This window comes from Cavia porcellus, unplaced genomic scaffold (assembly GCF_034190915.1).
Source record: "Cavia porcellus strain 051 isolate PalLab524CR breed Dunkin Hartley unplaced genomic scaffold, mCavPor4.1 scaffold_23, whole genome shotgun sequence".
In the NCBI taxonomy this organism is placed as follows: Eukaryota; Metazoa; Chordata; class Mammalia; order Rodentia; family Caviidae; genus Cavia; species Cavia porcellus.
The window spans coordinates 40,081,930-40,109,927 of record NW_026947506.1 but is presented as its reverse complement, the minus strand read 5'-3'; the positions used below and the strand labels follow the sequence as shown (position 1 = coordinate 40,109,927).

Below are 27,998 nucleotides of genomic sequence, written 5' to 3'. Positions count from 1 at the left end.
CTTTCTTTTTCTTTCAAATGCAATTCTTTTCCAACATCGCCAAACAAGCTTTGGTGCAGAGATTTGGGAGCAGGGGAGGCACATGGGAAAGAAAAAAAATCCCCAGCCAATTGCACAAAGCCTTTCCCTGGAAAAGCCCAGGTTCTGAGGTGGTCAGGACATGTGACTGCCTCCCCCATCTCCTGGGCTCTGGCTTTGAAGGTCCAGGCACAGATGGGGTTCATAGCATTCCCATTAAAGGGCAAGGGAGAAGGGCTGGGGATGGGTGTGTATATATGTATGTATGTATGTGCATATATATATATATATTTCTATAATAAGCTATATTAGAAAATTCTCTCTATGTATAAATATAAAACACTGGTATCCAAACATGACACTGACAGATAAGTAAAGTGCTTGACAGGAGTCAGGCATGTGTGTGTGCAGGTAAAACTATGCATCCCGAGTGCCAGGATGGGGGCGCTGGAGAAGCAGAAGAACGGAGATGGAGAAAAGCAGGTGCAGCCCAGGGGGGTCACAGAGGCCTTCTCAGCCCCAGGGCTCTCTGGTGCCGGGCCCAGTCCACACTCCTCCTCTTCATACCCTGCCCCTTTGTTCTAGAGGAGCACAGTGTTGGAAAGCTGGAAGGGGAGGAGGAGCCCTTCTCTGCTGGGGAAGGCTGGTCAGTAATGGCCACACCTTTCTCTGCCCCTGGATGGACTGGAAGTGAGAGAACCACTGTGTGTGCCCAGGGCAGGAGAAGAGGTCATCTGTGTCACTGGTCATTTGAAAAACACACTGACATTGGTCCTCTGGGCCAGCCCTACTTTTCCTCCTTCCTGGGGCCCCTGGTAGGGGTGGCTCCAGAAAGGAGAAAGCCCCTGGGCCACTGGCCCAAGCTGTGATTCATCTGGAAGCCCCCAGCAAAGCACTAGCACCTCCACCATCCTTGGGACCCTGCCTGCTGCCAGGCTCATTCTGGTCTCAGACCCGCAGAAATGCCCAAGGCAAGGAAGGGGTTACCAGAACCTTAAGGAGCAGGGGGGTTCCAGAAAATGGGGAAGAGGCCCCCGAGACACAGTGCTACAAGAATGGGTTGGTAGTTGGAGGTTTGGAGGCAAATGGGCTTGGTGAGGATCCAGTCTGGAAAGAAAACAAAATGAAGTTATTCGATTAGGATTAAGAACAGCTGGAAAATAGAAAAATGCTTTTCAGGATTCCTTTTACTGGCAGAACTACCCAGTGGAGGGAGAGGACAGCGTACGGGGACGGTGTGGGCCGCAGCAGAGCCAGGATAGCCCATGTTGCCCTCTCCTGGAAGGATTATGTTCCTAGCACCACGTGGGGCACTCACCATGAAGGGGTTGGTAGAGATCCCAGCTGGTTGGCTGAGTGGCCTTTGCACCAGCCTGGTGGGTCCCAAGTCCCCAAAGGAAGAGCCTGGAAAGCAAAAGCAGTGTGTCAGCTGATATGGCTGTGCTGCCACCGTGGTAAGGCTCCCTCTACACCTCCAGGACACAGGCATTTGCTACATCTTAAAGCGACAGCCAGAGGGACTCCTCGGGAATTGTGGCATAGAGTAGCAGCTGGGCGACACAGGCAGATTTGCTGCTCCCCTGCTCCCCCTACTGGTCAAAAATGGAACTAGCTGAGAGGTGGGCTGGGGCCCAGCGCCGACAGTGGCCTTCCACATCTGTAGGTTCCCCACGCTCACACTCAACCAACCGCAGGCTAAAAGCAGCTCTTCCCTGGGCCTGGACTGAATGAGTGTGGACTTTTACTCCTCGTCATCTGCCCTTCGACAATACAGTGTAACAGCGGTTTAACAGGCATTTATATGGCATTAAATACTGTTAAGTCGTTGAGATGATTTAAAGAAGACAAGAAGAGGTGCCTAGGTCCTGTGCAAATAGCATGCCATTTTATATAAGGGATGTGAGTTTCCCGTGGCACTGAAGGCCGATGGTCTGTGCACATGGAGCGGAGCAGGGCTCACAGAAACACTTACCATTTTGCTGCGGAGTCAGCGAGGTCTGCGGGGGGAATAGTGGTGAGGGGAAGGTGCTGGCAAAGGCGCCAGAGGGTGGCACTGGCTGGGCGAAGCCAGGCCCGGCACTGCTCATCCCAAAGCCAGGCCCTGTGGAGTGACAGGAGGCTTAGGTGAACTTCCAAGAGGGATGAGAAGTTTTTCCTATTTCCTCAGAAGAGGCCCCAGGGGGAGGAGCCCAAGTGACTCTTCAGCTTCTCTTGAACTTACCAAGCCTGCCATCTTGCCCACGGCACCGAGGGCAGCGGTCATGATGAACACGGGTACCACACAGAACCCGGGGAGCTCTCTGCAGTCGTGAGGGTCTTTACCACCCTTGCTTTTGCCCTCCTGTCTCTAACATGGGCACAGCGTATCTCTCATGGGGGTAAGGAAACCGAGCTCCAGGAGCCCATCCACTCCTCTCTCCTTGGCCTTAGGATTGCAGACAGCTAGAGGGTGATGGACAGGAGTTTGAAGGCACAGAAGCAGAGGCTGCAGAGGGTGACACGGGCAGGGTTGTGATTTCACAGTGGCCCCCCGGAAGCTTAGGAATACAGGCCAGGGCCGTAGACAGGGGACTCCCTACCACTGTCCGTCTCATGAAAACAGCATTCAGAACTGGGCTCTTCTTTGGTTTCTGCAGTGCAGGGGGGATGGAGCTCAGGCCTTGTGTAGGCTAGGCAAGTGCTCTACCATGCACTACATCCTAGCTGTTATGGTTTAGATCTAAAACGATGTCCAAACTCTCCAGTTCTGAGGAGGTTTGGAAGGTGACTGGGTCATGGGACACGGTCTCACCAGCACACACAGCCTTGCTGAGTCAGAGCTGAGTGTGCTGGGAGGAGGTGAGGCCTGGCTGGAAGAGGCTGGGGACTGTGGGAGGTCAACCTTTCTCCCTGGCTCCCTGTTCTCTCTGCTTCCTGGTTGCCCTAGGTTGAGCAGCTTTCTGCTGCCAGATCCTTTCACAATGCCATTTCCGCCCTGGAGCCAGCCAGACATGGACTGAACCCTCTGAAACTGTGAGTCAAATAAACCTCTCCTTTAAGTTTGGGGTGCCACGTATTTGGTCCCAGCAAAGGGAAAGCTGATCAATATGCCAGCCCTTTTTATTTTGAGACAAAATCTCATTAAACGGCCCAAGTGGGGCTCAAACTTTTAATCCTTCTACCTCAGCCTCACCAGCCACTGAGATTACAACAGGTGTGCGCTTAGTTTTTTCCTATTCTAAGTTCTGCTTGTGTGGCTTAGGTGCTTTTCCTTTTAGATTCCCGTGGTGGCCTGGACAGAATAGGCCTGGCCTAGGCTCTTGCACAGTGGCTAGGGATGCAGTGGGGCTTCTGGCTGCTTCTCTGACAGTATGAAATGAGGTGTGTGTGTGTGTGTGTGTGTGTGTGTGTGTGTGTGTGTATACGTGCACGTATGTGGTAGGGGAGAGCTGTAGAGGAAGTGGTTCCCTGGAGAGTCTGAAAAGGGCAGAGGAAATGGACACAGTGGCTCAAGCCTGTAATTCCAGCACTTGAGAGGCTAAGGTGGGAGGATCATGCAACTTTGAAATCAGCCAGGCTATGCAGTGAGTTCCAGGCCAGCATGAACTACCTGAAAGACCCTGTCTAAAGTGAGGAGGGAAGGGGACAGTATAGGTGACTTACCTGGGGCCAGGCCATTGGGCTGGAATGGGTTTGTGGAAGGCAGCTGGGGCTGGGCTGCAGGCGTGGCAAAAGGATTGGTGTAGGCTGCTTGGGGTAAAACAGGAAGAGAAGAGTTACCTTTTATCCACTTGCTTAATCCTGGGATGACTGTGCATTTTCAAGCTGGCCTGCCTCTCCTGCTCCCCTCCCTGTGCAGTCTCCACTTTCTTCCTGCCATGGACCCATCGCTGGTCCCCCACCCCCAGGTAGGCCGGACTTACCTCCAAAGGTAAGGTTTGTGCTGCTGCCGCCAGGCATGGCAGACTGGAGTGCGGGGACCTGGCTGGCCATCCCAAAGATGCTGCAGGATGCAGAGAGAAATTGGGGTGCTCATCCTCCAGGGCTAGGGGACACATGGCCCCTGTGTTCTCAGGGCAGGAGGGGAACCAGGAGGGAGGCAAACACGAGGAGCTGAGGTGGAGCCAGCCCTGAGGGAATGCTTGCACTCACCTGCCAGGGACACCTCCAGTGGACAACCCAGGTCCCAAGAGGCTGCCCACATCTGTGAGATTGCTGGGCTGGCTGGCAGCTGCAAGTGGAGCGGCACCAAACGGAGTCACCTGGCTGCTCCCTAGGCCACCATGAGAGATGAAACAGGAAGGGCCGGGGTGAGACAGGAAGAAAGGGGCAGGAGGTAGGGGTGGGCTGCCGTAGAGGAGTGGGTTTTGGCAGGGAAGCAGCCCTGGCTGCTCTGAGGCAGCTCATGTCCCCCTCCGAGTTCCAGGCAAGGTGACAGCTCAGGCGTCCCCAAGGTCCCCAGTGCTCCAAGCTGCCACTTGGAGAGAAACACAGTTCTTCCTTGAGTCAGGCCATCCTCCCTCCTGTCTAGTTCGGCTTAACACTTCCCAGATGGAAATGTCTGTCCCTTCCTCCAGCCAGTGCGTTTTTATTGATGTGTCACATGAAGGGCGAAGCAGAGGAGCTGGGAAGGACAGAAAGTCCGAAGCACACCCGAGAAACACAGGGACTGTGCATAAGTCCCCAGACCTCAGCACACTCCTGACAACGCTTCCTCTTGGAAAGCCACCTTGACTGATGCCCTGAACTTGGGCACCTTGGTCCCAGGGTTCACATCCATGAAGCAAAGCACAGAGGGCCAAGCCCGTGTGGAAGTAAATGAAACAGCTGGAGGAGTGCATCTTGGAAATCCCAAGCAGTGTCATCACAGGGTGTGCACAGGACCCGAGTCAGTCACACAAACCCTCTCTATCTGTGTTGGACTCAGCTGCATTGTGGGACCCTGTCAACCACACAGGGCTGCTGTGAGGGTAGACTGAGACCACGGACGCAGGGAGTCTGGAAGACTTACTCCTACCGAAGCCAAGCAAACTGTGCTTAGCGTCCACAGCACTTGATGCTCCATCAGGGTTTATGCCAGGGAGATCTGAACAGGAGTCAGAAGAACTGGATTCTAGTAGCGGCTCTGCTGCTTGACCTGACTCTGGACACTCATCCCCTTCTGAGCATCCCTCTCCCCTTTCTGCTGCACGGGAGATGGAACCAGGCCCTTGAGCATGCTGGGCAAGTCTTCTACCACTGGCTGCACCCCTAGCCTGCTGAGCCGTCTATTGTCCTGCCCTCTTACGGGGGTGGCTGTAAAGACCTCCTGAGGTATTTGAAAGGATTTTGAAATCTGCAAAGTGGGACACAAATGGGAGGTACTATTTTAGCCATAAGGAACTACTTCCGGGGTCACAGGTGCGAGGCAAGGTCTCAAAGGAACTGTATGGTGGCTGCTGCGGATTGAAACCCAGTGACCAAGGCCCTCCCCTGCACCTGCACCCTCTAGCTTCGCCTTTCAACAAGAAGCCCTGGCTGTTAACCCTCCTGCTTACCTCATGTTCAACAGAAACCTGTCTTCTGAAGGGCCTGCCCTGACCACCAGGGTGAATTTGATCCTGGATTCCTTCTTGTAGCATCCTGTTCTTGTCCTTCATAGCACCTGACATATTTGTAGTGCTGTTTTGTTTTGTTTTCTTGAGACAAAAGTCTTACTAAGTAGTCCAGGCAGGCCTCGAACTCACTATGTAGCCCAGGCTGGCCTTGAACTCAGGGCAATCCTCCTGCTTTGGCCTCCCAACTGCTTACAGGTGTGTGCCACATATCCTGGTTTCTTGCTGATAAAATTTTGGGTTTTTCTCAAGGACCTAGATCTATGATTCGAATCTCCATGTTTTCTCCCTTTTAGAAGCTGTAACAGCCAAGTGTCGTGGTACAAGCCTGTAATCCCAGCACTCAGGAAGCTGAGGCAGGAGGATTGCATCCTTTTAAGGGCTCCTCCTCCACCGGGCTACACATGACGACAGCACCAGCAGCTCACGAGGCAGCAGGAAAGACAAAGTGCATGGTGCCTCCCTACCACCAGGTCCTCAAGGCATCTGCCCCTCCTTGACCACCTCCCTCCCCCCCTGTGCTTTGTCCATGAACACAGCCATTCTTGGCCTCCTCCCAGCCAGCCAGGTTTCCCACCACAGGAGGCAGGCAGGTGGGGCGGGGACTCCTGGGTCTCCAGTCCTTCAATCTTCAGGAAGGCTGGTGTTTCTCAGAATACCGGCTCCCTCTCCCCAGATGAACCAGGTTCTTCATGCTCTGAGTCTTTGAGTTCTGGGGGCTTCTCACAGTGAGAACCAGGTTGCCGCTCCTCCAGGCTGCAGGGGTGCTGGGCCGCAGGCTGTGATGTGCTGCCTGCGGACACTAGAGGGCAGAGCTGGCCCTAGCCCAGGTGGCCTAGGCTGCTCTAGTCAGCTTCTCCGCATAGGGCTACCTTGCAAGGCAGAGCCTCTGGTCTCCTCCAACTGGCTGAGCCACCCAGTGTGCGTGCCTTAGAGCAGTCAGGTAAACTGCAGTTTCAGAAAGCTCCCTGGCTCCGTACTCCTCCTCAGACATATAAAAATAAAACTAGGCTTGTCAGAGGAGATACCTGCCTCTCAGTCTCCTTCCATACTTCCTACCCCATGACCTTCGTACACGCCAGGGTTTGAACCCAGTGCCCTGTACATGTTAGGCAAGCAGTCGACCACTGAGGTACACCCCAGAGCCTCAACAGTCCTCTGTTCAATGGAACACTCATGATCGTAGTGGGGGAAGAAAGGGAATAAGGAACATGAGGCAGGAGGATCGCAAGTTCAAGCCCAGCCCGGGCCACTTAGTGAGACCTTGTCTCAAAAAACAAAAAACAAAAACAGGAGATTTAGCTCAGCATGAAGATCCCGAGTTCACCCCCACTTCCAGTACCACACAAACACACAGAGGGCAGAGAATAGGGTCTGCCCTCAGGAGCATTACTCTTGGCCAAGTCACTGGTCATGTGAGCCAGTTTTCTCAACTGCAGAGTGGGACTCTTCCCTCCTGCCTGCACACACAGTGCGGAAGCTCTTGGCGAAGGCGGGAGCCTCCTAATGCTGGCTGGGTCTGGATTTCGTTGCAGAATGTTTGCTTTCTGAGGTGAACAGACACTGGACAAAGCGTTCATTGCCTAAACAGACCATCTTCTCTCTGGGTCTGTCCCAGGAGCAAGGTCTTAGCGCAATCCTGTGCCAGGAAGGCATTTCACAAGCCCGGGCTGGGGCGCTGCTCAGGGGTGCAGCACGTGCTTAGTATGCATGAGGCTCTGGGTTCAACTCCCAGCACCATGAAAATAAAATAAGAACTCCCTTATCTTGGCTGTTTTATCTCATGCTCCCATTCCCAGGCAAGTGACTCTCTTGATAAAACTGGACATTCTAGTATCCATTTACATTCCTGCCAGTGGTGTACAAAGCGGTCCATTTCACCACGTACCAAGGGCCTTTATCAACCTTTAAAATTTTTTGTCAATATTATCCTCCTTTGAGTTTTTTTTTGGGGGGGGGGTTGTCTTTTTTGTTTTTATTGGTACCAGGGATTGAACTCATGACTGCACACTTGCAAGGAAAGCGCTTATGCCGCTGAGCTAAATCCCCAGCCCCTCCTCCTTTGAGTTTTTGATTAGCTAGTTTGAGTCTACTTTTTTTGAGACGTGGTCTCACTATGTAGCCCAGGTATACTCCTGGTGATCTTCCTGCCTCAGTCTCTTGAGTGATGGGATTACACACAGTGCTATAATTTCTGGCTCCGTATTTTTTCTGAATACTGTCTGCTTTTATCCCTTGTCCATTATCCCATTCTTTCTAGCTTATGTTTAAGAGTTTCACAAAAGCCTTTGGATATTAACTTTCTGTTTTCTATGCTCTATCTGCTTCTTGTTTCATGGGTTTGATATTGGTTCAGAATACATATTATCATATACAACATGATCTATGCAGTGTCTGTTGGAATTTGTAGAGATTTTGTTTTCTGGCACATAGTCAAATTGTAGTAAGGATAAGTTTGAAAATAATGTGGTGATCAAAAGGTCTGATAATGTTTAAATTTATTCATTTAGGTTTGGTTGGGGGTTTTTTTGTTACTGGCAATTGAATTCATTAACCTCTGCTTGCCAGGCAGGTGCTGTGCTGCTGAGCTATATCCTAGGCCCTTTATTTAGGTTTCCTGAGATGGGCATGCACCACCACACCCTTTGTAGTGCACGCTTGAACTCATTACGTAGGCCAGGCTGGCCTCAAACTCATGGCATTTCTCCTATCCTAGCCTCCCAAGGTGTATGCCACCAAGCTTAGATAAATAATGTTTAAATTTAGTACAATAAAAGACACACTGCTAAACTGGGTGTGGTGCACCTGTAATCCCAGCACTTAGGAGGCTGAGTCTGAGACCTGCCTTGGCTACATAGTGAGCTTTCAAGGTCAGCCTGAACTGTATTGTGAGATCTTGTCTCAAAAAATAAAGCAATCAAAAAAAAGATACATTTCCAAGAACAACGGGATGAGTGTGTCTGAATCTAGGGGGAGGATGTTGTGAGTATTTTAAGGGAAATTAATGACAATTTAACTATAATTTTAAATTTAAACATCCACTGTCTTAGATTATGCTTTCCTTATGTTGATCAAACAATTATGGCAGTTTCTATCAAAGAAAATAAATAAAAACATTTGGTGAGAAAAAGGAATAATATCTTGTGGGAGACCAGATGAAAACTGTGGCTGGTTGGCCCCCTCTGTGAAGCACAAAGGAAAAGTCAGCACGGCTGAGATCAGGGTGTTTACTGGGTGGCACTAACGGATCGTGGTCAGCAGAGGAATCCTGTGAAATTTAATTGCTTCACATGCTCCAGGGAATAAAAGCAGGGTGAGCCACATTCTCAGGCCCCTCTGCCCATTAGAGGCAAGACCTCCTGGCTGCCTGCACGCTAAACTAAATCTGTGTCTGTCTTTCACCCTCGTTCTCCCTCAGGTTAGGTGACAAACTAGCAGGACCAGGTCCCTACAAGTGGTACTTGGGTAGGGAAAGACCAGAGTGGGCTGGTTCCCCATGGGTGGCCTGGGACTGGTGTAGACTGGTCTCCTACAGTATCTCTTAGGTGTCAAAATTCATAATTTTCACATTTATATTCTCAGTATCTAGTGTACTGCCAGGCATGTAGCAAATATTTACACTGAATAAATTAAAACTTTAGGATAAACATATTTTACATTTTAAATTTCATTTCTAAATTTTACACGAGTTTAAATAACTACAAAAATCAAACAAAATCTACCAACTTACCACTTATTATTGTTTTTATCTTTTTGAGACAGGGTCTCATTATGCAGTTCAGGCTGGACTTGAGCTCACTGAGCCCAGGTTGGTCTCGAACTTCCTGCCTCAGCCTCCCAAGTGGGGGGATTACAGGCATGCACCACCACGCCTGGCTTATTTTTATTATTTAAAAATATGCTAAATAAAATATACTTTGAGTTCTTAAAAAATTACGGTGTGTCTGCATCTACCTCATTCACTCAATCTGGCACTGTACAACTCTGGGATATTCCTCAAAGCTAAATAACCATGAAAAGTAAATGCTGTGAATTGATTCAGGTACTGAGGCAGCCATGTCACTGCAACTGAAAACACTTAAGAAAGAGGACTTCCGGAACTGCTTCCGGAAGTGGCAAGAATGACAGGCTATGTGTGTTTGAAGTAAGAGGAGTATTCTGAGGTGGATTAATGGCAATGTGCCTTTTACTGCAATAAATTAACACTCACCATATGTTTTGATCATCATATATTTTGGGCTCGAGAGGTAGCTCAGTAGTAAGCACATGCTTAGTAGGTGTTATGCTCTGGATTCTGTATTCAGTACTATTTTTAAAAAAACTATATAAAGTTCTATTTATACTTGTTAGGTCAAACTTGTTAAACAACTACTCAAATCATCATTATTGCTTTGTTTTTCATCTTTTTGAGACAAGGTCTTGCTATGCAGTTCAGACTGGACTTGAACTCACTTTGTAGCCAAGGCTGGTCTCAAACTCCACCAACAATCCTCCTGCCTCAGCCTCCCGAGTGCTGGGATTACAGGCGTGCACCACCATGCCCAGCTTTTATTGCTTTCTTATCTACCTGTTATATCTAGCAATCTTGTGTGAGAGTGTATTATAGTCTAGTCTATTGATTTATTAAATGCCCACCATGCCAAGTAGGTTTTGGTTTGTGAATCTCAAGGTTCACTGTCAGTTACTTTAAAAATGTGACTGTGAGAACTTCCTTGTGAGTTTTAATTTTTATTAATATAAAGTGTGTCTTAGCGGTCCATTAAAAATAAATAAAATTAAAACAACTGCAGCTCAACAGTTCTCAGTGGTACAGGGGAAAGTCTCAGCTTTGCCACTATGTGGGCCTCACAACTAGGTGACCTGACTAATTCTCCCATCTATAAAATAGCTCAATGGTGACTACTCTTTGGGGTGGGGTGGGGGGCTGAGTATTGAACTCAGGGTCTCATACATGCTGAGGATATGCATGCTCTCCCACAAAGTCCTGGTTAGACTGTACATGGATCCTTTCAGAACTCTAAAGTGTAGATCAGAGGAGCTTGGGCAGGCTGTGGGGTGGGAAGAATAACTTACCAAAGCTGTAACTTCCAGTTAGCATCCGACTGGCTGGCGGTGAGGGTGGAGAAGGGAAGGGCAGGGGGAGGGAGAGAGAGTGCGTCACTGGGCTGTTCACAGACATGGGGTCTACAACACCGCAGCCGCCCTCCTAGCAAGGCCCAAAGGAAGAGGCAGCCTGAGGCTGTGAACACTGATGGCTGAAGGCTGAGGGAGGAAGCAGGTGCTTTAAAAAGGCCTTCAGAATCCCTTGCAGTTGGAGTTTACAGGCCTTTGCCCTTAGAGAGATGCAGAGGACTTCTGGAGACAACCTTGGCCTTGACTCAGCCCCTGAGCCTTTGGGGGCCATGCACCACACACACAGAGCACTCGCAAGAAAAATTCCTATCTGCACTCAGTTCGCCTAGGACTCAGGTCTTTCACACTTCCTAGTCACAAACAGTCTTGGGACTGCACAGCTCCTGCTGCCACGGCAGCCACTTCATTCTGTGAGGGACAGGGCCACAGCACCCGCTCTCCCAGCAGGCGTGCCTCACACATGCTCCTTCCCTGGGGCCGCTTCTCTGAGCCACCTCCTTTGCCAGGTCGGGGAGTGGGGGTGGATATGACTGAAGGGTGACACTAGGATGTGGACAGCTGGTGCCACAGGAAGAGAGAGAGGCAGCTGGTGGCAGTTTACCTGTGGGCCCTGGCTGGGCCTGGAAGGGGGCTTGGGCGGCGGGAGGGAGGCTCCCGAAGGCAGAAGAGCTGGGACAGCTGCTGCCGAAGGCATCGAAGTTGGCGAAGCCCCCATGGGAAGGTGTCTGGCCTATAGGTGGAAGGAATATAAAGCTTGTAGAGAGAAAAACCTCCTGCATAGCTACATAACATACCTAGCAATTCTACAGGCCAAAGAGCCAGTCCCATGTGGGGACAGGGGCACTAGAAGGCTCCAAGTTTACCCCCTGTGGCTTTTCATCCCCCTAGACCATGAGGCATTAATGTTTTTGTTAAGGCCTAATTTGGGCAGACTCATGTGGAGAACTTCCTCTCCCCACTTTTTTGGGAGAACTTCTTCCCCCCACTTTTTTTGGGGGGGAGGGAAGGGACCTGAAAACAAGAAAAAGGGAAATTAGATATTGGACAACTTTGTTCAACATTCTGCTGGCTACTGATGATGCCTGAGAAGAGGGAAGGGGAAATGGAACATATGATAATCCACTTCCTCCCATCTTAATCAAGAGAAAATAATGAAAAGGCTCTTCCGGTGTTCAAGGAGGAGCTAGGAGCCCCCTCATGCTTTATAGTGCAGTCCCCTGTGTAATCCCTGCCACATGACTCCACCCTCCCCGCCCAGGCAAGCTGCTTCCTAACAACCATCATTTCGTTAGTGTGAAGCGATCAAGAGCCTCAGATAACTGGGCACCTGAGCAGCTGGACGTGTCTGTGTTACAGGTGCGGGTGTTGTAGGGAGGTTTTCACTGCAAGTCCTACTTACCCGCAAAGGCTGGGAACGCAGCAAAGGATGGTGTCACCTGGGGTGCAGCAAAAGGGTCTCCCCCGATGTCAGCCAGCAGGTCAGTGCTGGCTTTCTTGGCAGCGGAATGCAGAGGCGGCTGGGAGCTCCGGGCCTGGGCTGTCCGAGCCTGAGACTGGCTGACAGACTTGGAGGACAAGAAGAGCAGGTGGCACTTAGAATCCCAGAGAAGACCCAGGTCCCTTGTGCTCCCTAGGCTGCCCGGACAGGCAAATGGAGACAGCACAGAGCGAGCAACCGAGCGGCTACCATGCTGAAGGTGTCTTTAGTACCTCTTAGAACACAAATCTAATTCATCTTCTATATGAGGTCTCACTGAAAAATACAGTGCATTTTTTTTTTTTTTTTTTGGTCTCTTGAGACAGGTCTCGCTATGTAGTTCAGGCTGGCCTTGCGCTCATTTGGTAGCCCAGGCTGGTCTCAAATTTGTAATGATCCTTCTGCCTCAGCACAGGAATGTGCCACCATGCTTGGCTAAAATTTTTAAAATTAGAGTAAGACACATTTCCATGAATCCCCCTCCAATACTTTCTTTCCCTTTGAACACTCTTAGTTTATAATTCCTGCCACTTTTTTTTTTTTTTTTTTTGTACTGGGACTTGAACTCAGGGACCATGTGCTTGCCAGGCAGGTGCCTATACCAGAGAGCCATATCCCCAGCCTTTTGGTTTTTTTGATTGCCACTTCCTGAAGCAGCTCTGGAAGTCCTCTTTCCTAGGTGTCTTTAGTTGTGCTGTCATGGCTGCCTTGATGTCCTGAATCAATTGAAAACATTTCCCTTTCATGGTCATTTTGGCTTCAGGGAAGAAACAGAGGCTGCACATTCCCAGATCTGATGAAGAGGGTGAACGAGGACACTATGTCTTTACAGTTCACCTTTCCATTGGATGGCATGCAGCAGCAGCATTCACCACATTTTTATCACACCTCATAAAGGCACTCGTGAGAGAGGACTTCTGGCACTGCCTCAGAAAGTGGCAAGATCAACGGGATAAGCATGTTCAAAGCAAGAGTTTTTGAGAGGGATTCACAGCCATGTATATGAGTATCTTTTACTATAATAATTCTAAAAACATTTTAAAACTTGCACTACACATTTTGGTCTTACCTCATCTAGGAGGGCCCAGAACTGCATATTTGCGATCACATTAGTCAATGTAACTCTGAAATACACAGGAATGTGTCCAACAATGTCCTGGGGCCTCTGTTTGCTCTGAGCGAATGGTCAGGATTGGAGGTGGCACATACCACACCCTGCTGGATTTTGCCTTCCAAGGGACACAAGGTCTACAGGTGACAGATGCCAGCTGTGGGGAATGGCAGAGCTGAGGACAAACAGCTTCTCCCTTGTGTGATTTTAGGAGAGTGGCACCTGTCTCATGGCCCACCTCACCCAGGTATGTTAATGTACAGGGTGTGTGAGTTACCTGGCTAGAGGTGGCGGCAGCATCTGTGACAGATGGCACAGGATCCCCCAGAAGTGTCCTCTGGGGCTTTCCGTCTGGCATGGAGCCCTGGGCAGGGGTGGAGGCACTGCCTGTGGTGTAAGTGGGCCCCTTGACTTGGTCCGGAGGGACGTACCTTTGAGAAAGGACAGACAAGCTATAAAAAGGGTGGCAACTTTGGAGTAGGCTCAGTTTAGGTGCTTGGGACAACATCGGTTATGGAGGTCAAAGTTCTTCCTCATATTTTCTTTACTGGTTCCCCTCCTGGGAAGGGAATAAGGGAACCAAGCAATCTTTCTTGGGACTGAGAGCGTAGCTCAGTGACACAAGGCTTACCCAGCATAAGTGAGGCCCTTAGTCCAATTCCCAGTCCTGCCCAGAGAAAGAAAGAAATGAAGAAAGAAAGAAAAAGAAAGAAAGAAAGTAAATAAATAAAGGGCAATCCAGCTTTCCCAAGTGCGTCCCTCGAGGCCTTGATGGTCATTTCTTTTCTGTAGGAATGTAGCACTAGGCTGCTTCTGTTTTCTTTTCCTCCTTTTTTGCCATCTTAAACTACGGGGGGTTCAAGTAACCATACATGTGCTCATCCTGAGTCCTATTTGCAGCTTGCTATCAAGGTCCCCCTTTTCCCTTCCTGGGTGTTTCTTCCTCAGTCGTCTTCAGTGTGCAGAGAAGGTACTGGCATCACATTCTAAGTGCTTACAGGCCATCCTGTCTTTTAGGTCCTGCTACTTCTGATAAGATTCCCTTCTACAGATGATCAGATTCCTTCGAATCCCTTTACCTTGAGAGGGTGAGGCAGAAGGATTGCAAGTTCATGGTCAGGCTGGGCAATTAGCAAGACCTTGGCTCAAAATAAAAAATAGGAAAAAAAAAGTATGTGTGTTGGGGAGCTGGAGATGTAGATCAGTGAGAAGGTCCTGGGTTCGATCCTCTGTACCATACAAAAAAAGAACCCATCCCATTGTAGTCTATGTGTTCCCAACTCTGGAAGCATCTTAATTTGGAGACATTATGATGAGATTCAAAAACATGTTTGCTTGTCTGTTTTTGAGACAGGGTCTTGGTAGATAAGATCAGGCTAGCCTCAAATTCACAGCAATCCACCTGCCTCAGCCTCCCAGTCAAAATCATGGTTTATTTTTTAGGTGCTGGGGATTGAATTCATGACCTCATGTTGGCCAGGCAGGTGCTTATGCTGCTGAGCTAAATCCCCAGCCCAAAAATCATGGTTTATCAATGTCAATCTCCTTGCTTTCTGTATTGTCTTCCCCATTCTAAAGTCACCCCCAGTCTGAACAGGCCACATGCCCCAAAGCCCAAACAACTGGAGAGAAAACTTGGAGACAGCACAGGAGAATGGAACTGTTGCTTTCTTCATCAGGAAAACAGAAAACCCGTAAACCATGAATAAAACGATGAGCTTCGTGGATAAAGCTGTAGACTCTCCCGATATGTGAGATCAATTGAACTCCCATTAGCCCATCTCTCCAGGCCACTTTAGTCTCCCCCAAAGCTGCAGAGTTAGCAGCTGAGAATGCATTGTCCCTCAGTGTTGATTGGGGTTTTTTTTTTTGGTCTTTTTGAGACAGGGTCTTGCTATGTAGTTCAGGCTGGCCTTGGGCTCACTTTCTCTAGCCCAGTCTGGTCTTGAACTTGCAACAATCCTCCCGAGTGCTGGGATTACAGGCGTGCACCGCCACACCTGGCTCACACGTTGATTGTTTTGAAAACAGAAATTAGTGAATGTGAGTGGAACAGATTCAGGCCAAGCCCAGCCCCGGTGTAATGCCCACACCACTTAAACACTAGACTGTCAAAGGAAACATGCCTTGGACACATGTATCCACAGCCATCTCTTTCTTCTTCCTTACCATCTTTTCTTTTCATATTTTTCCTGGAGAAACTCCTTCACCTTCTGGGGATCCCTGGAATCTGGTATTAAAGATGTCCGAGCATCAAAAAGACCCAGCCAGATCTTCCTGCAGACCTAAAAAAAAGGGACCAGGTGACAGAGGAGTTGGAGCACAAAGCATGAAATAAATATGACAGATAGCTTCAGTATATCTTCCCTCAATGACCACTTTCAGTGTTTCCACCAGTATTTATTGAGCTTGAACACAGTGCTAGGATCTGGATAGGAAGTATAATAAAAAAATATGGTAAATGTTTTAAAAATCTTTAAAAATCATTATTTTTAATTTTTAAAAAATGTATTAGAGGGCTGGGGATTTAGCTAAGTGGTATATGTGCCTGCCTGGCAAGCGCGAGGTTGTGAGTTCTCCCCCGTACCAAAAAAAAAAGTACAAAAAAATGTATTAGAGTAAAAGACACACTGCCATTAATATCCTTCAAAATACTCCCCCTCACTTTAAACACATCCCATTGTTCATGCCACTTTCCAAAGCAGTTCTGGAAGCCGTCTTTCATGAATGTCTGCAGTTGTGCTGTCGTGGCTGCCTTGATGTCCTAAACTGATTTCAACATTCTCCTTCCATGATCATTTTGACTTTGGCGAAGAGCCAGAAGTTACACAGTGCCTGATCAAGTAATAAGGTAGGGAGGACACTCTGTCAGGTTTCTATGACTTTGACTCTCCACTGGGTGGCACTGGGGGGCAGTAGCCCTGGATACTTTATCACACTGCATGAAAACACAAAAGAGGATTTGCAGAGCTGCTTCAGAAAGTGGCGAGGACAGGATAAGGAGGGACACTGTGAGGGGGATTCACAGCAATGTATCTTTTACTGGAATAAATTTTAAAAATTTAAACATTCACTGTATATTTTGATCACACCTGGTCCCTAAATATCAGCCCCCCCCCATCCTCACAGTTTCTATTCTAATGGGCAGGTCCGCGCCTTACACAGACACATTTATAATTACACACTGTTGTGCATACTGACAAAGGAAAACAGCCAGGAGAATGATGGACAATGAGGTTTGGATGTGGATGAGGTCAGGGACGATTTTCAGAGCCCTTGATGTTACCCTGTATGAAACCCATTCACCGTGAACTAAAAGTACTGCTCACACCAAGGCCAGCAACTTCTAGTCAGCAGATTTAGCTGGGGAAGGGCTTTAACTCCCTTTCAAGTGAATGACTCTGACTTAAACCTAGGCAGTCCAGGCTCAAGGCAGCGGAGCTCTCCCCAGTTCCATTCTGGGGTGCCCACCCAGGCGCCTCTGAATGTGACCAGCACAGGCCTCTAACCAAGTCCCCAACTATGGTGGGGGGGGGCTGCAGAGGTGTTGCTCCTTCTTTTGATTCCTCATAGAGGGGTGCAGATAAACCACATTCAATTCTGTATATAAATATTCAAATACATAGAAGACATGAAATCTCGTACTGGCTGGGTGTGGTGGTGCACACCTTATGATCCCAGCATTCCGGTAGGCTGAAGCAGGAGAATCATAAGTTCAGGTGCTGCCTGGAAAACTTTGTGAGACTTTGTCTTGAAATAAAAAGTAAAAAGAGCTGGGGATGTAATTTAGCGCAAAGGCACTAAGTTCAATACCTGGGACCCAAAATACAAAACAAATCTCATATTCTAAAAAGTTAAGAGAAACTCAGCTGGATGGTGGCATACACTTGTAATCCCAGCACTCAGGAGGCTGAGGCAGGAGAACACCTCAAATTTGAGGTCAGCCTAGGCTACATAGTGAGTCCAGGCTGCCTGAACTACACAGCAAGATCCTATCATTAAAACAAACAAACAAACAAACAAAAAACAGAGACAGACAGATAGACAGACAAACTCCACTCCAAAAGAGTACTGTGGGGTTTTTCTCTGATACCAAGGCACAAGCTCTGCTGGCGGGCTCACCTCATTTCCACGCGACTGCAGGAACACTACCTCAGGCTCCGTGAAAGTTGTCATGGAGATGGACTTGACTCGATGAGGGGGGTTCAGGCCTCTCCTTTAGGAGGGAGAAAACAAGAGAAGTTCCACTCGGTTAGCATGGCTGGCCTAATTTACAGGCAGCGGGAGAGGGAGAGAGGGTAAAACAGCACATAAGCCAGGCTGGACAGAGACCCCTGCCCAGGGCTGGGCGCTAGCTCAGCAAGTGCAAGGCCAGGTTCCAGCCTCCGCACCCAGAGCTGCTTCCTAACTCCAGGAAAGGAGGGAAACGGAAATGTTTTGGGGCTTTCCGAGAGAAACAGGGTAAGAGCCACAGCCACAGCACCCTCCCGAAACCACCTGAGACTTCAGTGGGCCCGGCGTTCAACTCAGGCTGAGGGGCTCCTTCTGGTACCTCAGACAGGCTGCCCATTTCCCGGTAGGTCACTGATTTTTAGACGTGTAGCTTTCAGACCTTTTAGACCCGAGGTCTCAAAGCCACGAGAACACAAATTTCTGAAGCAGAAGTGAAGGTAAAAATGAAGGCCCTCAAGGAGTCCTGATAACACTAACAGAGAGAGGAAATGGTGACCACCATTAAACCCATGGTCTTTACACTGAGTGACATCACTAAGTCCTTTTTTATTTTTGCTTTTTTTTTGGACAGGGTCTTCCTATGTAGTCTAGGCTGGCCTTGAATTCATGGTGATCCTCCAGCCTCAGCCTCCCGAGTGCTGGGATTAGAGGTGTGCTCCACCATAACCTGGCCTTTTCTTATTGAGTTAGGGTTTTTCACATCACTAAATTGCCCAGACTGGGCTGGACTTTATGATCCTCCCACCTCAGCCTCTCAGGATGCTGGGATTACAGGTGTGCACGACTACGCTCAGCTAGAAAGTCATCTTTAAGAAAAGAAATGTTCTAGCCTTTCTTCTTTTCATGGGTAGATCATTCATTAAAGCAGGAAGCTGTCTAATCTAACCATGAGCTATGAGAAGGCCTGGGCCGGGAACACATGTCACGAGGCTTTTGTGCTTGCTCTGTGTAGTTCCGCTACCCCTGGGAGTCCAGCTCTGCCCACAGGAACCCTGTGGGGACAACAGCAGGAAAAGTGGCTTCCCCACCTCTGCTCACTGGTCTCTCCTGAAAGGGGAACCCAGCACCAAGCCAGGCGGGCTGCATGGATTCCGCTGCTTTATGCCTTAAGGTTTAGTCTGGTCTAGAAATACTGCCCTCCTACTAAAACTGGCCACATCTAAAATAAACAAATTAGAGACCACAGACACGTGCGGGGAAGGCAGTCTCAGCCAATGAGGTCTTTATGCTTTTAAAACTGTGAGACCGACCGGGGATGCAGCTCAGTGGCAGAGGCACCTGCCTGGCAAGAACAAGGTCCTGTGTTTGATTCCTGGTCCAAAAAAAACCCAAACCCTGCATGAATTTAGACGTTAAAATTATAATCAGCCCTCCATATTCATGAGATCTGTAGCCATGGAATCAACCAACTGTGGTTTGAAAATATTTGGGGAAAAACTGCATCTGTACTGAACATGTATAGACATTTTTCCCTGTCATTATTCCCCAAGAACAACTATTTACATAGGGAGCATTTACATTTCAACTAGCCTGGAGAGCATTTGAAGTATACAGGAGAGAAGCTTGGTGCGGTGCCACATATCTGTAATACTAGCACTCTAGGAGGCTGAGGCAGGCAGACTGTCAAGTCCAGCTTGGAAAATTTAGCAAGACCTTTTCTAAAAAAAAATAAAAAGGGCTGAGCATGGTAACTCAATGTCAAGACCCTGGTTTCAATCTCTGGTACTGCCAAAAAACAAACCAAACCAAAACAGGAGGATATGTACAGTACATATAACACACCATTTTTATATAAAGCACTTGCCATCATGGATTTGGGAGAGGGGTCTTGGAATCAATCCCCCCAAAAATACCCAGGGATGAGCTGGGCATGGTGGCGCATGCCTGAAATCTCAGCGCTCGGGAGGCTGAGGCAGGAGGATTGCTATGAGTTCGAGGCCAGTCTGTGTGAACCATACAGTAAAACTCTGTCCCCCCTCACCAAAAAAGGACAAAAAAAAAAAGATACTCAGGGATGACTGAGTCAGGCATAAGGTCAGGAAAACAAAGGGGGAACAAAGAGATGACATTTTCCAAAGAGAAATCCTAAAAAACCATAAAGAAGGTCAGGAAAACACACGCTCACTCACACCCACAGGTGCATACACAGAACAAAGGTGCTCCTGCCAGGTCTTGGGAATGGCAGCCCACGTGTCAGTGTAAGTGACTGCAGAGGGCGGGGAGAAAGACAGTTGACACAGTGCTAAGTGAACAGTGACAGGTGCTCTTTGGGATGATGAATTACTCATTAACAGATCTGAACCAAGGATGGGGCAGGGCAGGCTCCAGTCAGGTCCCTTTCAACAAATTCTGCTGCTAGACTTTTAAGTGAAAGGTCTTGAGATGTGCTTTAAAAAGACCAGCAACATCAGAGAGCTCTGATGCCCTCTGGAAAGATAAAAGCAGGGAAACCAAGAGCAAGGCTTTGGTCTGACATCAAACAACAGCTCTTAACTACCAATGGCCCTAAACTCCCTTCCAGATACTCCGGTTTTCTCTACCAAGGCTTCTCCTGCCTAATGGCTCAGATTGGTTTGGCTTTTAATTTCAGCCTGCTTTTCTTTGTTTTTTGTTTTGAGAGAGGGTGTTGCTATAGAGTGCAGGCTGACCTTGAACTCCCAGTGATCCTCCTGCCTCAGCCTCCCATGTGCTGGAGTTACAGGCATGTGCCACCACGCCCAGTCAGCCTGCTTTTATACTCTTTCCATTGCTCTTTGTCACCATAACCCCAGGTCCTCCTCTTTCTCATGCCAAGCCTTCCTGAAGCCTGGTCAGAATCACCTCAACTTTCCCTATGACATGGAGCCTCTCCTTCACCTCCTACTACTAAATTTTTACTTTGGGGGATGCAGAAACCATAGGACCTGAGAAGCCCCCATTGGGCACTGCTGGCTCAGCAGAGGTCATTCGGTCTGACACTGACAGATCCGGAAGAATGCGGCTCCAGGATGCAGCAGTGGGGGAAGGAAACTAATTGAATCGGTCACAGGAATGGCAAAACCTGTCATGTTTACATTAGAAAAACAGGTCCCAAGCCTGTCACAAGAAGGTCATTGATATTTCCAAGAGGAACTGTTAGCAAAGTGTAAAAAGGGAGGTGCCCTTTCATCTGGGGTGCGGGGTGAGGGACCTCACCCAGACATCAATCAACAGGGGTGTCTAGAACAACAGTTTCTTATGACAGAGCTTGGACTGGAGGGTTTTTGGGGGGGTGGGATGTGTGTGTGTGTGGGGGTGTCAAGATGATAGGGGCAAAGGAAGGCAGAGAAAGCAAGGAGTGATTTGCATGCCCTGGGCCAAATGAATCTGATGGAACAGGATGTTTCCATAGCACAGTACAGAAAGCCTTGCTCTGACCTTGATGTCTGTAGGCTGGATTATGTAGAACCTGAGCCACGTCTGGGGGCAGGGAGAAGCCTGACAAGGCCACACGTTGCAGCCCGGGAAGAGGGCGACTTGCAGGCCCTGTGAGTCAGGCCATTTCTCTCTGAATCTCAGGGAGGCCACTGCTGCAGAGAGAAACAGTTTAGAAACCAGCCGCCTCTGTCAGCTGCTGAAAGCAAATGGTCTAGGTGTGTTGCACTTGGTGGGGACACACCGGGGTCACGCTGTGGGCCCAAGTGAGTCACTGGCCTGGAATTCAGCAGACCCAACCCTTGGACACGGCACACCTCCTGGCCCCAATACAGCTCCCAAAAGAAAGTTAAGAGGGAGCCACTGCCCTTCAGCTATCACAACAAACCTGTTCTGTCATTTCTTACTCAGGAGGTGCTTAGGGAAATACAGAGATGAATGTGCTTGCCCAGAATAGAGCGAGTTTTTCCATTCAAGACCTAGTGAGTTATTAGGACTGCAGCCTTAAACCAGTCATGTTCCTTCTCATTTGCTTTGGTTTCTTTTTCACCGGGCACCCACCAGCGTCTGAAGAACTGTGTGCTGTGAAATAGTGGGCCAGTGAAAGCCTGATTCTCCCTTCTCCTCCCCCTTGGTTCTGTTCATCACACAACTATGTCCACAAATACCACACCTTTTGTTTTTCTGTGGTCATCACCCTCAAGCTGGCCTATATTTTGCTTCTATTTCACTTCATAAAAACATCAAACCTGCTCAGCTGCTCAGATAAGAAGGTTCAGCCAGGTCAACAGTGGAAAAAAACCAGTTCCACCCAGCACCCAAGTGCTTTTATTTGTACCAAATCTGAACTCAGGAGTCCCTTGCCTCTAAACATTTGTGCTCCAATTCATAAACCCTAGATGGCTTCTTTGAAGCTGGGTTTCCACTCTTACGCCTTCCTCGGAGGGGAGAGCTGATTACTTTCACTCTTGGGCTCAAATCACTTTTAACAGTCCCAAATAGGAAGGCTCTCCTATTACCCTGCCCCTGGGGCCAATGTCACTAATTTTAGGAAACTTCTTATCTAAATTCTGCTTCAACCCATTTCCTTTGTTCTTCTTGGGCAGCAAAGATAAGCAACTTCCTATTGTGCAGAGCTAGGTACTGGCCGACAGACTTTTCTCTTTCAGGCTCAACCTCCATCCTTTTGCATTTTTCCCTTCGCCCCTTCTTCATCTCCTTTTCAAGCTATTCAGGGCCCCTTTTGATAAAGAGCTTAAATCAGCAATGCAGGGGAGACTGTGTGGTAAACCTCAGCCCAGCAGCCCAGAATATGAAGGGTGGGGGAAGCGGGGAGGGAGTGACGGCACAAACAGGGGCAAAGTACCTGTGCACCTCCCTGACCCGGACAGACGGAAAAGTACTGAATTATTGAACATGGGTCATCTTCCGGTCCATGGAGACCAAATGGCTTCAGCGAGGCCACCACTACTAACAAGCCAGATTGGGACATTAAGGCACACGTTGTGTAGGGACTTGTGACAAACAGAAGCAGTCAAAAGCATCTCTTGACCCCCAGCTTCGAGTTCTGCCCACCTTAAGTTGGACTCCTGTTCTCACAGTAAAGTTGGACAGAAGTACGAGAGACAAATGTATGTCTGGGTGTGCTGGTGCACGCCTGGAATCCCAGCTACTTGGGAGGCTGAGGCAGGAGGTGCATATGTTGGAAGCAAGCCTAGGCAACCTGGTGAGACTCAGTCCCAAAAAATTTAGAAAAGAGCTGGGTATACGGGGCATGGCTACAATCCCAGCATTCAGGAGACAGAAGCAGGAGAATCATGGTGAGTTTCAGGCTAGTCTGGGCTACACAGTGAGTTCAAGGCCAGCCTAAACTACATAGAGACTTTGTTTCAAAAAAACAACAAAAATCCCAGCACTGGGGAGGCTGAGGCAGCAGGACTGCCAGGAGTCCAAGACTAGGCAGAACCACATAGTGATACACTGTCTCAAATACCAACCAAACAAACAAACAAAAAATTAAAAAAAAAAAAGAGCTGAGGATACAACTCAGTATTCCTGGAGTTCAACCCCCAGTACTGGAGGGTAGGTGAAGAGGGCAAAGAGATCAATAGCCATCATCAAGACCTAAAAGATTAAAGAAAGACACAAACAGCTAAGTCACGGAAGCTTGTCATTTTGCTGAAAAAACTTGGTATGAAAGTTAGTGCCATCTCTGATGTCAGCGAGGCCTCGGGGTTTGATGTCCACTTTCTTTCTAAACAGTGGGCTTATCCATAAGGCCATTCAGGCAAACAGGAACAAGAAAGAACATTTAAGACATCACTTTGAAAACAGATGTTTGTTGGAGGCTTGCTCCCTTCTTCCCCCACCCCCACCTCATTCTCTCTTTCTGTGAGTGGCCCCTGTGTCCAGGGCCTTTGTACTGAGCTACAACCCCAGCCTTATTTATTTTTAGACAGCTAAGCTGCTCGGGCTGGGCTCAAAGCTGCAATCCTCCTGCCTCAGCCTCCCAGAGTGCTGGGATTATAGATGTGTCCCATCATGCCCAGCATCTAGTGGCAACTTTTACCTCATTTTAAGCATCAAATGGCAGGTTCATCTTCCAGTAGAAGAGTCAGAACTATAATTACACATATAAACATATGCATATGTTAGGAAAATAAAAGGATCCAAATCCAGGTTAAGGAAATCAGGTATTGGAAGACAACCAAATTAGAAAAACTAGGTCAAATTCGGGATGTACAATTGTGGCAGCACATACATAAATTTAGAAACAGGAGAAACTAGCAGCCTCTGTCTCAGGCCCGCACACCAACGCTGTAAGATTGTGCTACAGCTGAGAAACTGTTTCTCCTGGAAGAAGGGAGAGAGGACGGGCTCACGTATACAGGGATGAAGACATAATCATACCTAACTCACCAATATTAGACTGAAAATTTTTCTTCAGATCTTAGGAAGCTCAACTTTGGCTGCAGTAGTCAATTTTGCTACATCAGCCAATCCAGCCAGCTGGGAATCCTGGCAGTTCTGCACAAGGGCCCAGCAGCCTCCCTCCCCCGAGAGAGAGAGAGAGAGAGAGAGAGAGAGAGAGAGAGAGAGAGAGAGAGAGAGAGAGAGAGAGACACATTTGGAGTGGAGTCATCAGAAAACTGGCCTTTAAAAGAGACCAACCCTGCATTCTCCTTTCTCCAGCTAGGATGTTAAGGATGGCATTTCAAATGCTCAATATGCTCTTAATTTTTTAAAATACTGGGAATTGAACTCAGGACCTTCCCAGTGAGCTACAGCACCAGCTAAATATGTATACACATATATATGCACACACACACATATATGTATACGATGGTCTTATTACGTAGTCCAGCAGGCTGGCCTCAAACTTGCAGTTACCCTCCTGCCTCAGCCTCTTGAGTGCTCCCATACCAGCCCTCTAAAAATTTTTGTTTTTCCTTTTTAAATTTTGACAAAGGATCTGGTTAAGTCACTAAGTTCCCTGGGCTCACCTCAAATTTGTGACCCTCTTCCCTCAGCCTCCCAGAGCACTATAGGTGGGCCTCTCTACACCAAGCTATTATGCTTATTTTGAGAAAGAAAATTTCTTCTCTTTGCATCACAGCTCCATGTGAGCTCCCACGGCTTTCTAACCCATACTGAGCCTTTATTTCATAGCACTGAGCACCACCTCCTATCATATAAAGGACTTCTTCACAGCCCCAAGGCCTCTGCTATCAAGAAAGAAGACGGGGGGGGGGCTTGCCATTACCATTGCTTCAATGTTTTAAACAGTGTTTCACATTCTCAGGGTACTTAATGTTTGTTGACTGAATGAATAAAAGTGCAGGCCGTTAGTCTACCACAATTTTGACTTCCTACCACCACAAAATCCTAATCTACAGGCAATCAACTGAGTAGACTTCAGATGCTAACTTGTCTATGGCCACAAAGAAGCCAAGTCTCTCCACTGTTGGCTGCACTGTTTGTGACCTCTCCTCACCTGGCAGACAGCAAAAATCACTCCTTGCCGCAAGCAGTTTGCCTAGGGTTTGCCCGCCAGCTCCTAACCCTTTCCAGGATAAGGAGGCAGGTATACTTTAAGACCTTTTAAAAAGATTAAATGCCTTGCCGTAGGCTACACTAATTAGAACTCCAATTAGGAAGTGAGAGGCTCCTCTAGAACCGGGGCAGCCACAGCCAGGGAAATTCCAGCTCTGTCAGTTTCTCCCTGTATTTTTCTACTAACCTCAATATGCCTTCAGTTCAGTTTCATTCATTGGCTCAGATTCTCTTTATTCCGGCTTTGGTACCGTGAAGCTCCCCTCCCCATCTTTTTTAAATTTTGAGACAGGATCTCACTGTCCCAGGCTGGGCTTGAACTTTTGATCCTTCTGCCTCAGCTTCCCAGAGTGCTGGGATTACTGGCCTATATGCTGCCATGCCTTACTTTGGCCTAGCCCCTTGCTCCTTCATTCTACTTACTTTCTGCTTTGCAAAGGGTTAGCCTTGCATCTCATTTCCTAACCACTGAAACATGTTCCCTAGAGTCTTCCACCTTGAGAATCACGCCCTCAGTGATTCTTATAAGATTTAGGCAAAAATACCCTTTTTAGAATTTCCTGAAACTACAAAAGGGCAAGAGAGTCTTCTTACTTGGTTAGATGGGAAAACGAGTCCCTAAGGAGCTAAACCCCACTCAGTTTGCCAGTTTGAGGTACACACCCCAGAGTGCTGCAGTCCTCTTGAGGTACCGCCCTGTTAAAGGATCAATCCCCAGGCTATGGCCTCTAGATCACAGGTGTCTGACAGTTCACTGGAGAGAAGACAACAAGGAGACTGACCATTGGGGAAAGGAGTTATGGCTCTACACTGCTGAGTGATATTTAAGGACTTAACCTTTTTTTTCCCCTGGTAAAAGAAATCAGATTTTTAATGTGGCCCAGGTCCCTTGGCTTTTCTTCTGTCCTGATTGAGGGATATTCATTATAGAAATGCTATTTGTAGGATATTTTAAACCAGTATCTAAAAAACAATGAGAATGATGTCAGCACTTCCCATTTATTAAGAGTTTTATCTTTCAAGCCATCACTGCTAACTCTGAGAATGAATTTGCACCATTTTCTGACATTTTCATCCTAGGATCAGTGTTGCTAGGCAGACCATCAATGTCATCTCTCTGCTTCTCTTCACTTCTCCCCAGACACTACAGTAAGTTCTTCCGCTTCCAAATAGCATCTTCAGAAAAGAAAATCTGCTATTTTCTTTTTATTCTACACTGTAAATACTCCTAAACCTTGTTTCTTCTGGTCATAGAGTAATTGTGGTATCTTAAGTCTCCATCTCATCTAATGACACCCAAGCCTTCCCTGTCTGGGCTCTAAATCATTGTCTCAAAAGCTAGACCAAAATCAGCTTCATCAGATTGATCAGAACATAATTTGACAAAGGAGATAAAAACACAGTAGAGAAATAGTTCGAAGCTGTATCTAAGAAGACCTGGATCTTCATTTCTGGTCTGCCATGATCATAACTAATATCAAGCAATGCTGAAAACAGCAAACCCCATATGGCACTTGATAAGTTAGTACACCTCTCTTTGCTTCTGTTCTTCCATCTGTCATGCAAGAACAATATTGCTTGTTTATTGGCTCCTAAAGGTTTACGAACGAGGAAAGCATTCCTTGCAAAAAAAAAAAAAATGGTGCATTAAGATAGTATTAAAATGAGGCAAAATAAATTCATTAGCAAACATAAAAACCAGTCTAGGTCCAGTATCAGAGGCTAATCATGCTGCTGATCAAATAACTCCCTTAAGGAGGGGGATTACTATATAACTAGAAATCTAGGCTAGAACTGTGGCTGTAAAGTAGCTCTGGCATGACCAAATTCTGTGTTAGTACCAAGGGTAGCATTGCAGATTACATAGCAAAGTCCCCTTCCCTCAATTTAGAAAGTTTATTGGATGCTACCACCAGGATCTATGGTATCCATGGTAATAAGGAGCTTAAAGGTACAAATGAATACACTTAACCGCTCCAGATCCCTCACCTTTGGAAAAGTTCCACTCTCTACCAGGGTAACTAACCCATTTGCTCTAATCTCTCATTAGATCTCAAAAGCAGCCTATCCTGAGGCTAGCATTCCAAAGCCCTGCAAGATAAGGTTCTGCACCTGAACCCTGGAGGCACACCACTATCTCTAGCTGTCAATCTGGGTTAACACACCTGTTTTCAACTAGTTTCTGCAGTCACACTCCAGAAGGCACATAAGCCAGAAAGAAAAATCTGCCTCCGTTTTGAGCCCAGCTTCCTCTATCTCTTTCCTTTTCGCTTTCCACCTACAGGAAATTCCCTTTAAAGGTGTATGTCATTTTCGGGCCATTTAAGTCCCCACTCCCTTCCCCCCTCCCCCCGTTACCATGTTGCCTTCAGTTTCCACACTTTCTCCCTCCCCACCTGCAGTTCCCTTCGCTTCCCTTGGGGAGTTTCTCCCTGGTTCTCCCGGCGTCCTTCAGCCCCCACCCTTTCCTCCGCAACGCGACTCCAGCCTGGTCTTCTCACCCCAGTGCCTCTCCTCCCCACCCCGCTCTGCGGCAGGTGACCCTTACTGGCCGGGCGACCCTCTCTCGTTCTGCGTCCAGGCCGATCCCGGCCTCTCGGATCGCCCCGGCTCCCACGACCCCCTACGCCGGCTCTCCGCCCTTCCTTCCCAATCCTCTCCCTTCCTCCTCCCCCAGCGCCGCTCCACTCACAAGAGGCCAGAGCAGGTGGTGCAGACGAAGCTGCCCACAGTGATATCCACGTAGGTGACCCCGCGCTGGGCGCACTCGAAGCAGTGGCGGTTCCCGGCCTGGCTGCAGCCGCCTAGCTCCCGCACCCGGCGGCACCACACCTCCGAGGCCGCCTCCGCCTCCGCCTTTCCCCCGCTGACCCCGCCACCAGGGCCTGGACCCTTTTTGGCCGCCATCACCATAGTTGCCCACACCCTCCAACCTCCTCCCGACTAGAAGAGCAACCGCTCCTTCAACCACTGCCAGCTTCCCGCCTCCGCCACCTTCGCACGCCGG

General features: G+C 48.3%; 1 protein-coding gene across 2 annotated transcripts; it reads right to left on the bottom strand.

The window, feature by feature from the left end:
• Position 1: 1 nt before the first annotated feature.
• Agfg2 (ArfGAP with FG repeats 2) lies at positions 2-27,998 on the bottom strand. Of its 2 annotated transcripts, none has more exons than XM_005003692.4 (13): positions 27,684-27,998; positions 17,435-17,528; positions 15,482-15,597; positions 13,590-13,743; positions 12,124-12,289; positions 11,326-11,454; positions 10,665-10,697; positions 4,150-4,270; positions 3,921-4,000; positions 3,661-3,747; positions 1,991-2,119; positions 1,337-1,422; positions 2-1,125 (listed from the first exon to the last, which is right to left on the bottom strand). In XM_005003692.4, the coding sequence occupies exons 1-13, from the start codon at positions 27,902-27,904 to the stop codon at positions 1,066-1,068; spliced, it is 1,476 nt and encodes a 491-aa protein (XP_005003749.1). In that variant the 5' UTR covers positions 27,905-27,998; the 3' UTR covers positions 2-1,065. The 2 variants fall into 2 exon arrangements, with proteins under 2 accessions (XP_005003749.1, XP_003470016.1); XM_003469968.5 differs by having other exon boundaries at positions 3,661-3,744.

Coding starts and splice junctions, on each gene's coding strand:
- Agfg2 (XM_005003692.4), bottom strand. CDS start 27,904: ATGGTGATGGCGGCCAAAAAGGGTCCAGGCCCTGGTGGCGGGGTCAGC. Junction 12,290..13,589: donor CTGCCGCCACCTCTAGCCAG/GTAACTCACACA, acceptor TTGTCCTCCAAG/TCTGTCAGCCAGTCTCAGGC. Junction 10,698..11,325: donor GGCCCAGCCAGGGCCCACAG/GTAAACTGCCAC, acceptor CCTCACCGCCAG/CCAGTCGGATGCTAACTGGA.